Source organism: Paramacrobiotus metropolitanus, unplaced genomic scaffold (assembly GCF_019649055.1).
Source record: "Paramacrobiotus metropolitanus isolate TYO unplaced genomic scaffold, Prichtersi_v1.0 Parri_scaffold0000032, whole genome shotgun sequence".
Taxonomy (NCBI): Eukaryota; Metazoa; Tardigrada; class Eutardigrada; order Parachela; family Macrobiotidae; genus Paramacrobiotus; species Paramacrobiotus metropolitanus.
This window is the reverse complement of record NW_026570252.1, coordinates 191,175-201,796: the sequence shown is the minus strand read 5'-3', so window position 1 is coordinate 201,796 and position 10,622 is coordinate 191,175. Positions and strand designations below refer to the sequence as shown.

Here is a 10,622-nt window from a genome sequence, read left to right as displayed (position 1 = left end):
TTGAAGTGCAACACAAGCTAAACACTCAATAAAAACTGACGAAAATATTTTTAAAGCCAGTGGGCGGGCGGGGGACAGTGGAAGCATTTATCGTTGGCGGGCGGAGGTGGACCATTTTTGTAGCGTGGTGGGGTGGGGTGGAGTGGAAAATTTGTGGATTTAGGTGGGGTGGGTGGAAGGTGGAAAACGCAAAGGTGGCCCAAGTCTGGTGACGACGTTACGGCAGTACATGCGGCTAAATCAGACGCGGGTACATAAGCACCATGTTTAGCCACACGCAAATCTCGACCCGGCTGACGGCAGCAGTACAAGGGAATGGTCCGAGTAGCTTGCTTTTTCCCCCTACATACAGTATGTTGCTATACAGTGCCAGTGTTCGGTAGTCACGCAGATGTACAGATATACTATACACTGCGTGACTGCTGAACACAGGCCATACATACTTGTTAAAATCTCAAATGCATCACCGTGACTTTCCGGTAGAAAAATTTCTATCTATACATGGTCGCGGCGGTTGGCAATCGATTGCTGCGTGCGGCGTCCGCGACATCGTGTACAGCAGAAACAGTAATGTACCTGTACATGAGGCTGAATTGCACTCGATGTGCAGCTAGTGTTGCCAACTAACGTATACGGTGCCTCGCATTCGAAAATATTAAGGTCTTGCAATATCGATCTATTTCTACATGAAAGCAGCATAGGGATTTACGTGCGCAATATATTTTCGCCTGTGGGTTTGCTTTGAGCAATTTTTCAGAATAATAATTCATTAGATTGTTTCTTATTGATTATGCCGATCTTCGGCTGGAATGCAATGCTGCTCAGAGTGCAAGCGCTGCTGTATCTGTGCGGGTTAATTTGTCCAGCAGTGCTTGCGGTAGCGGTGGATCCACAGCCCGATGACGACCAGAATAGGGACATAACATTCCAGCAAGACCTGCAGTGTCTGCGTGACCAATCTTATAACTCCTTGAGCACAGAGGAGAAGATTATCGCCATGCAAAAATGCTTCCCATTTTTAAGGTATTTTCTCGTTGTTTTAGTTATGTAACTTGGCATCCAATAAACTTGCGGAATTACTTTGAATGTCCTTGCTTTTGAACCCATTTCAGTTTGCCTAACTTTGAAAACGGGGTGTTAATGGCATGGATGGTTTTTACGGGAACGAATACCAATCATCTGCTTGCAGAATAATATCTAGCGCCAGGGTGTTTTAAGTTGCCCGAAAAATTCCGTGTCAGTGCATCTTTGTGTGTGTCACGGAAATATGTTCTTAGAATCATATTCCCTCTTTGGAAAGCTGGTGCATTGGTTTCACCCGTTTTCAGGGACGTGCCTGAAGGAGAGGCGAAGCGTTCCAAAAAGCTGGAAAAGCGCTTTATAGATATAGAGCAGAGTATAATACAAGGATATCCACGCTTCACACTGAACGCTGCTGATTGTGAGGTGAACAAGTTCCTGAATGGAAAGCTGGACTTCTGGGACAATTTGTGGATGAGACTGCGGAAACTCTGCGATAGTGGGCCCATTCTCGGAATGCCCAATGCTTTTGCGGCAGTCATGTTTGTCGTCGGGGCAGGGGGAGTGGTGTATGGACTTCTGGTGGTCTACTGTAACCCTCAGCCAAAGCACATTGTTTTCATGATGATTGTCATGGCTGTCATCGTCCCCGGCAGCGTGTATCTGTTGGTGGCCCCCATACTGCATGTCAAACGGATTATTAAGGAGGAGCTTTAATTAGCAAATGATTTCATGTTCATTTTCCTCGCAGTTTTTAGTGAACGAAAACAGGCATTAAAATAAAAAAGCATTCTCTTATTAGTGCACTTCACCAAGAGCATTCATCTGGGAAAAATCTCGACAACAAAAAGGTCATCGGTGCAGTTACACGTACTTTTGCAATAAGCCTGATTCTTATATCGGAGATCGTGATGGTTATACTGTGGGTTTTAAATCCCGTTTTGCGATATTAAAACTTAAAAGAATAAATGGTATTTATACATAGTACACGCAGCCAAAGGAAATGTCGACTGCCGAACGATAGTGTACGGAATCAAAGCCTCTAATCATTAGCTTATAAGGTGCTCATTAGGTATTCATTACTACGCGTCTTGATGCTCACCGTTGCTTTAACAACAGCCAAACTAGAACACCGTGGAAGGATAGGCGTCCCCTCGAAGGCGAGCCGTTGTCACTCTCTACGGCTTAATGGGGTCAAGCGTTTGTTTTACCACACTTCTTTATCTGAGGCATGAGATCTGTTCAGCGTAATACGGGGTAAAAAATAAAATACCCGGAAGTAGAATCCGGATCTAGTCCGTCAGTAGCACCACAGAGCATATCTGCACTATTCCAAAACTACTACCTGGCACAGTGTTCTAACGGCTTTGATTGTTTAGTGGGCCTTATATCTAAGCCAAGCAGATTTGCTAGACAAACTGACTAAGTTACAAATTGACTTTTTTCTGTTTGACTTTTAACAACTGCTGGGAAGCAATATTCGTTTACCGCATCTGCTTTTTCTTAAGCTGGCATACCAATTAATTCACTCCGGTGTCTAACAAATGATTCCCATGGGGCTGATGTGGATTTTCCTACTGGCAGTGGTTCCATCATCTCATGGCAATCAGCAAGAGCCGCCGGCGTGCCCAACACAACCAGCGTGCAACGACCGCCTGGATACCTGCAGCGCCGATCTAAAGGAGCTCATGGAAATGGGGAAGAATCTTACGTAAGTATGAGCCACGATGGTGATCATCAACAGAGACAACTGGTGAATATGTGACAGTTTATGCTGTGATTCTGCCTGGATTTTAAACGGTTTCAGTTGGTTTTCGTTGCACTGGCAAGCGCTCTTTCGCACGGCTGTATAAAAAGCGGACCAAAGTCCACAGCATTGCATTTCCACTTAAAAAATGCAATTTTTCGCAACACATTTATGCTTTTTAATTACTCATAGAAATCCAGTTTTTTTTTAGCCAAACGCTTTTCTAAACGTCTTACGAAAAGTAACGTGATACCAAAGCAGTGTAAAAATCGTATCTTTTAAATTCTTTTAAATTACAGCAAACGTTTTACAATCTTTTGCTACAGTCTACAGGTATACCAACAAAGGCATATAGTAACAGCTATCAAACATGCGTTGTATAAAATTAACAAAATGTAAAATTACTTGCAGTTTGACGATTCAGACGCTGGTGTCCATGCTGACGAACGTCGCTTCCACTAGCACCAACAGAACAGGGGACACCCTGCTAGCTCTCGTGACCGTCCAGTCGCTCACAGTTCCTCCATCCCAACCGGTCCCAGATGGATCTATTGTATCCTTCATGCGCAGTGTCTGGGCGAATGTGTTGGTCTTCACGGTCTTTTCGGCCGCCGGGGTCGCTATATTTGCTGCGGCTTGGGGTCCCGACGTGGCCCACATCTTGACGGTCATGTTTGGGCTGTCGTTTTTGCTGGTCTTGCTCTGTGAATTTGTTTTGGCGCTCGAAGCTGCCCGACGTAAATAACCGCAGTGCTGTTGCCGAAATTGTGAAGGCGATGTTGAATAAATGCCGATGTTGAATGAATGCCGATAAATGCAAATTATTTATCGATTTATAAACTGCGTTCGCATTCTGTTCTTGATCGACGTAATACATGGTCGACGTATTCTTTTCCAAGAAACTATAGTTTTGAAGGTATCTAAAGCTAGTACGAGTACATGCATAATCATATCGCGAAAGAACCAAGAAACATTTATTTTACACCGCACCATAAATTTAAATTGAGACCCTTAATCGGTGCCTTCCCACTTGTGCTGCATGCGCCCTGAAGGACTCGTATTTACAAGTATATTTGCCCCTTACCTTTAGTCATAAAGGTATAAGAAATTTTTCCCTGTCCGTTGAAAATAATTAGTGTCACCGCCACCCCTTTTTTCGTAACGATTATATGAATATTACGAGTACTTGCCTCAGTCTTCACTTTTTGCCATTTACGGCCCATGCAGTGTCGGAAATTCGAACTCGTAAACCATTCCCCTAAAGTCGCAAAAATACAACGTCATAAATTCAAATAAATAACTTGTATTGCGCAATCTTGCTATTATGCTATTACCCTGCAACAGTTAACAACACAACATGTATTTTGCAAGCATTACGCTTAGAACTCGCATTACATTTAGCTGAATCTTAAAAGGTTTGTGACACGTGCTCAGCAACCGTCGACATTATTCCTGAAGTCATTAAGCGATAAATACCGTCTATAATTAAGCTAACCATTTGTGTTTTATAAAAAGATTTACATTTGCAGAATATTAGCTATTTCAAACGCTAGCAAGTTATGCTGGTCTACTGCAGTAAAAAAAGCGCTGGTGCATTTTCAAAGTATTTGTTGTACTCCCCGCTGTTGCTGATAACTTATTGGCTGTCGAAGATAATTATTGGCTCGAAGCGTCAGTTAAATTGAGCAGTCAGAATATAGAATTTGGAAAGGAACGATAAAATTAAAGGTTATTAAAGATTGTAAAACTGGTTTAAATAGCGTATGTAAAATAAGACAAATAATCATGTACAGTGACCTCGTCAGCGCTTTATGGATTTTCGTTCTGAAATGAAAATTGCATACCGAGCGTAGTTTTTTTTTCAGGTATGAGGAATATACAGACTGTATAATGACTACACGTTTGAAACTGGCTTTGCGTTTTTGTCACTGGCAAATGTACCACCAGAAGCGACAAACCGTCCAAAAGCTCTGTCTAACTGAAAAAATCATCAGTTTTATCGCCGCTGTAGAATTGATTTATAATAAATAAGCAACATTCTACGTAAAGTTTAAACAGTACGTACCTAACGTACCTGTAAGGTTAGTGTGACTGAAGACCGTAGCCACAGTACGTGTTCGTTTATCTGTCCAGCGCTTCTGAGATTGTGCCTTGCCGTTTGTTCTCTGGCCGGTGAAGCGAAACACGTTTGCAGAAATTCTGCGTGTCATCTCAAAACAAATTAATTGCAGCTTACGAGTGTCAAAGTGATTACACGGCGAGAAACTCAGAACGGGTGAAAAGAAGTTACAAACAATAAAATTACGCAACATGCTGAAAGTCGGAAAATTGACATGCAGAATGATTTTCAACAGCAGCGAAATGCCAACAACGTCCTGAACTCCTGATAGTGTTCAAAGTAATACGATTCAGTCATCCAGTTACAATTAAAATACGTGTAAGAGTTTTGCATGGACCAGGACAGGTACCATAAACCTTAATAAATATTATGAAAAACATTCTTAATGTTTTTCAACATTCGTAATGAGGACGCCGAACCGGCGATTGCATACCGAGTGTTTGCCGACTGCTTTCCAAAAATGATAAAAAAATCGAAAATAACCAGAACAAGAAATTTGTTTGCAAAGTAACTAGATCTGCACTCAGTTACTGCACAGTAACACTGTCTGCACTTAAACAGTTATAAGCAGTAAAGCAGGTACGCTCTTTGTCTGTCTGAATGCCCTTTTACCCTTCGTTTCCTACTTCCACAGTCTCGGGCTTAATTAAAGGCTTTGAACGATCATAGACGGTGTTTTGCACGCCAATGGGGCCACCGACACATGTGCCCCATTCACATGTGACGGTGGCCAAAGGACAAAGGCGCCTCCAGTTCGGGTTGCATTGCCTCCGATTGCGCCCTCGAATGACTTTGGCAGTTGCCACGTTTTATCGCTTGCCAGATCGTGTAGTGGCAACTAGCCACTGCCGGTGGCAGCTGCCAGTGGCAGGTGCCGCTGCCACTTTTTATCCCCTGCCGCGTTTATTTACAGTGTTGTGCTGAAGCGTCATGTGCAGGTCGACCGTCTGGTCGTCAGTCTCGTCACTATGACGTTTACTTCTTAACGGCTGTTTGATACACATTGCGTGTTGGTGATGCAGTAGGTCAATTAAATAAAGGATGCAGCTTTATCGCCGTTCTCCTCGGCACTACAAAGCGACAGTCATCACGTTAACTTTAACATTTCTGAGTCTCTGACTGCTGTTTTCCAAACTCAGATAAAGCATTATTCTCCAGCGACTGGTCAAACTCAAACTCTACTGTCTGTAATATTTTTAATATTAATATTGGGTTCTTTTTCCAATATCCATCAGTATCCTTGGAATGTTCGTTGACGTAAGTTTATCCTGTTGGCGGGTTAACCGTCACCGTGAAGGTAGTCAAACAGGTTCCTGGATGGAGTGCTGGACTTTTGGGCAACTTCTGGATGGGACTGCGGAGGCTCTGCGATAGCGGACCTATGCCGCATACTTTACCGGCAGTTATTTTTGTCTTCGGAGCAGTCGCAATAGTTTATGCAATTCTTGTGGTCTACTATGGCCCACAACCAAAGCACATTGTATTGGCCGTGATTGTCTGACTGATGATGATGGTCATGGTTTGCATCGATGGCGGTCTAGTGCACTGGGTTGTGGCCCCCGTACTGCGCCGTTGAACGATTCTGAATAGCAGATGTTTTGGATTCCTTGCGAATTTTTATTAGGGAAAACAATGTGATTAGAATACAATCAGAACCTTCACTTATTCAGCGCACTTAAATGGCAAATCTCGACAGCGATAAAAGGTTATCGGAGGAGGTACGGTACGACTGGAGCAGTTGAGAAATACTTGCTACCCATTTCGGCATTTGAGTGTGTCTAACTTTGAGCGTAAAGTGAGTAAGAAACTCCCGTTAAGTGAGAAAGTGCTAATAAGGTAAAAGAAGGGTGTACTACTGAGAAACTGGCTAAACGTTTGCAGCCTAAAATGCAACATTTAAAAACCAATGCATTTTCTCTAGTTCAACAGTGGAAGAAAGCATACTGGGTTGTTACGATTATTGCACAGGTCTTTGAGTATTCGACGATGAATACATGAATACTTCGACGATGAATACTGCATGAACGTATTGCATATTATCGATCTACGGGTCCTTGGTTTCGCACGGACTTCCCAGTTCGAAATGTCTTTTGGAGCTCGAAGAATGCAGTAATAATTCTGTAATGGCGCTACAGTTGACGAGTTATTACAGCTACCCAATCGTACTACCTGTTTTGCCACCGCTTTTTGCGGCAAGATAGCCTACTTCGATAAGCCTCTGAGAGAATGTTGGAGAAAAAATTCGATGTTTGAGTGTGCGATTATACAAAAGCGTTGTCCAAACTAACATATTCTATGAAGCCTCTTTTCCCGGCACCCCTTTGACTTCTTTACTAGCTAGTTAAAATTGCAGCATGAACTGTTATCGAAGTGTACCTAATGTGCCACAGTCGATTCCCCGGTCATATCGACATCGTGTTACGTTCAGCCGTTAACTATGGCCTGTGGGTTGGCGGTATTTAGCCTTGACGGCTCAAGTACTAGTTTTGCTTCAGATGACGAAAAACGACCGCATTGACCGACATGGAGGAAATGGCCAGGAAGATGGCTGCTAGTTGGAGTCGCCACTTTTTGCAGATAACGAGGTTTTTACAAACGCAACGATCGGCAGGGCGGCCGCAGAGAAAGAAAACGCAGGCAAGGAAAAGAGGTACTGCTCGGTATTAAATGGAATGTAGTTTGTTCCTTAGACGCAGATCTTACGAGTCTTTTGGCTCGTGGTGCGAAGCGACAGTTGCTTTATTTGCCAACAGTTGTAAGAACCGTTTATTTGCATTGGGAAATCTCACTTTATTTTACTCTGTTTTTGCGATTAAAGCTACGACATTTGCCAGGGCAACGTTCACCCTGTTGCTGCTACTGTTCGGCCTTGCGAATGTTGATCAATTTTATAATAGAATTTTTCAATGTATTTTAGTTTTTATTGACGTTGTCAGCTGTTCTCACACCAAATAAAGCACTATGTTCCGGGAGTATTTTTATATTCATTGTAACACACTGAGCAACTTTGAAACTCCTTCTCGGCAATGTGCGGCGACAAATTGCTTCTTCCTGTATTTTTGGACAATCAGTCTTATGGTTAATTGCAGCGCTGGTTGACGCGATGAAACCAGGCTACTGTTGGTCGATGCTTTTTGGCGTAGTGGGTACGTTTATCGCATTAATCTCCTTGGACAATCTCCGAATAGAATTTCATCCAGCCGGTGGAATGACTCTTACGTCAAATGTGGCGGAAACAGCAGCAGAATTAGACCAGAGGGCAACGCTCTAGAGTAAGAAAAAACACATCAGGCATTATTCTCGATTTTCGCGCTTCATTCATGTCGATGGACTGAGTTGGTAGGAGGTACTTTTTCTCACCGCACTGCTTGCCGCTAAAGGAATGAAAATGCCCGTAGTAAAAGTCATCGCACCACCGCAGTATGCGGCATTATCGATGGTCAGGAGCGTTTGTTGGCAAGACTGCAAGAAGGCGCTTTAATAGTCTTTGCTGCGTCTTTTACGTAGAGTTTTATGGATTTTAACCATACACCAATTACATCATTATCCGGTGCAACCAACCATCCTCGGTTGACGGCCGGAGGGAAATTACAAGCAGCCGGTTGTCAACATAGGTCCGCATGTTAATCGGTAATGTTTCGAATCGTACATTTCTTGGTAAGAATGTCAACGGTTTTAAAACGGTATAGAAACTGGAGAGGTAGAGCCGAAAAATTCGTGAATTAACTGTGGAAGCGCGTTCTACTGCTTTTATCACGCCCTGTTTTATTTTGGCTGTCGTTAAGGGAAATGCTGCTGTCGTACTGAGGAGTGCCTTTTGACCCGCGGATGCACAGAGATTCTGATTGTTTTTTAATGCTTAAGTTTAACTATGAGGCAGTGTGCACGCACTTGCATTTTTTTGATATTTTGGCTGCGATTGCCTATTAAAAAACATTAAAAATGGTAGGGACAAAAACATGCAGAATCGTTTCGTTACTAAACAATCTGCTATTCAATGTGGTTTCTGGTTAGCTTAAGTTGAAGCCATTTTAACGTTTTCGTAGAATGTAGCACATTTTTTTACGACGAAAACAAACGTGTGCTTTTTGTGTGCTGCATTACCAAAAAATATGAAAGGGGTATGAAATGTGAAACACGAAATTATTAAACCTATCTTATGCGGCATGGGCGACATTATTCGCCGATGACGGTTAACGTAAGTTTAAGCAATGACGCTGTAATAAATTATGACTTCCGGTTCAGCTTAAAGAAATTTCCCCGATACCGACTCAACAAAGCAGCTGATTGTAGCAGAAGCCCGTCAATGAATCGATTGCAGCCTGTCGATAAATTGAGCATTCGTAAATACAGCAAACATTACAAATTTACGGGTTACGCGGAATACGATACTACGGCGCGCCACGCCACGCTGTTTAATCACGTAATATGCATTTGGCTGGCAGGTGCCTTGGTGCACAACAGTATTTTTTAATGAGGATAATCGTAATTGCCTGGCGGAAGGTGGCTAGAACACGGTCATGCAGTAAGGGAAAATCGTATTGCGGAGTGCGCTTAGGCTTGCGATAAACGTGGTAAAATGCGCGCTAACTTCGCGCTAATATTGCTCTACCTGTTCGTTTACATATTTAATTTGTCGACATGCTTGTACACTGGTCATTCCGGCGGAATGACCCGTGTACAACAACCCAGTAGTATCTTTAGAATACCTGCAGGTTAGCCGTCCCGAGAGTTATCTGTGAAAAACAACAAATATCATTATTACAGTTTTTCTAATGCATCGAGATTTTATGGTTTCCTCACTCGCAGGCTGCTACCAGGAGGGGCAATCAGCATAACCGTACATACAGAAATCCGATCAGTCGCAGTAATTGCCATCGTTATAGTCATAGTGCCTGTGGTTAGCATATGACACTGCCCACAATCTGCAACCACAATGTCTCGGTTATGCTTATCAGCAGCCATCCAGCTTGCGTAAATTATAAAGGACTAAAGCATTAGCATTGACTGAGACAAGCTATTTTTAACGACCAGCAGAACCCTAGACGGAGATGGACGGGGTGAGGAGTTTCAGGAGGGCACGTGCCCCTCGCCCCACCCAGCACATATGTATTTCAAAAATGATTACTTCAGGGAAAGGGCGTGAGTGCTGCTGCAAAATATGAATCGATTTTGCAAGGAAACGAAGAAATTTATATTTTTGGTTGAACTTCTAGTAGTTTTGGCATAAGAACCGACTAGACGCTTCGCGCAAGATTAGCTCTTTATTTTATTTATTTATTAAACGCTTTTAAATTGCGTGTGCGTATTTATTTTTTATTTTTGAAATAAACTTCAAGCAGTTTTCTACAGACTATTTCACCGTCTTTTGGGTTCTCGGGTTGTCAGTGCCCTTTCCGTTTAAGCGATTTAAATTCGACTATGGAGAGGCCATAATAAGGCCTAGAATAAAGTCAACTTACACTGAACGCTACCGGGCTTGTAAGAGGCTCCTGCCGCCGAGCAAGTAGCGGATGGTGCTGTGGTTGTAGTCGTTGTTGGTGTCGTCGTGGTAGTCGTTGTAGTTGCTTTGATAAAACCGCGGTCCGATTCAAGTATCAAATAATTTTACAAGATTGTAAAGCTCTAATAGTGGCGAAATCTTTTTTGACTTGTGCCAACGGTAGTAAACTTACTGGTCGTAGCGGCCGTTGTTGGACAAGTTGCCGTCGTTGTGGTTGGACAGGCTGGGCACGT

General features: G+C 42.9%; 1 protein-coding gene across 1 annotated transcript; it reads left to right on the top strand.

The window, feature by feature from the left end:
- The first annotated feature begins 589 nt into the window (after positions 1-589).
- On the top strand, positions 590-1,919 carry LOC129588957 (uncharacterized). The gene is made up of 2 exons (XM_055483390.1): positions 590-1,023; positions 1,329-1,919. The coding sequence occupies exons 1-2, from the start codon at positions 791-793 to the stop codon at positions 1,735-1,737; spliced, it is 642 nt and encodes a 213-aa protein (XP_055339365.1). The 5' UTR covers positions 590-790; the 3' UTR covers positions 1,738-1,919.
- The last annotated feature ends 8,703 nt before the right edge of the window (positions 1,920-10,622 follow it).

Excerpts from the sequence above, each read along its gene's own strand:
- LOC129588957 (XM_055483390.1), top strand. The coding sequence starts at position 791 with ATGCCGATCTTCGGCTGGAATGCAATGCTGCTCAGAGTGCAAGCGCTG. Across the intron at positions 1,024-1,328 it reads AAATGCTTCCCATTTTTAAG|GGACGTGCCTGAAGGAGAGG; the intron begins GTATTTTCTCGT and ends ACCCGTTTTCAG.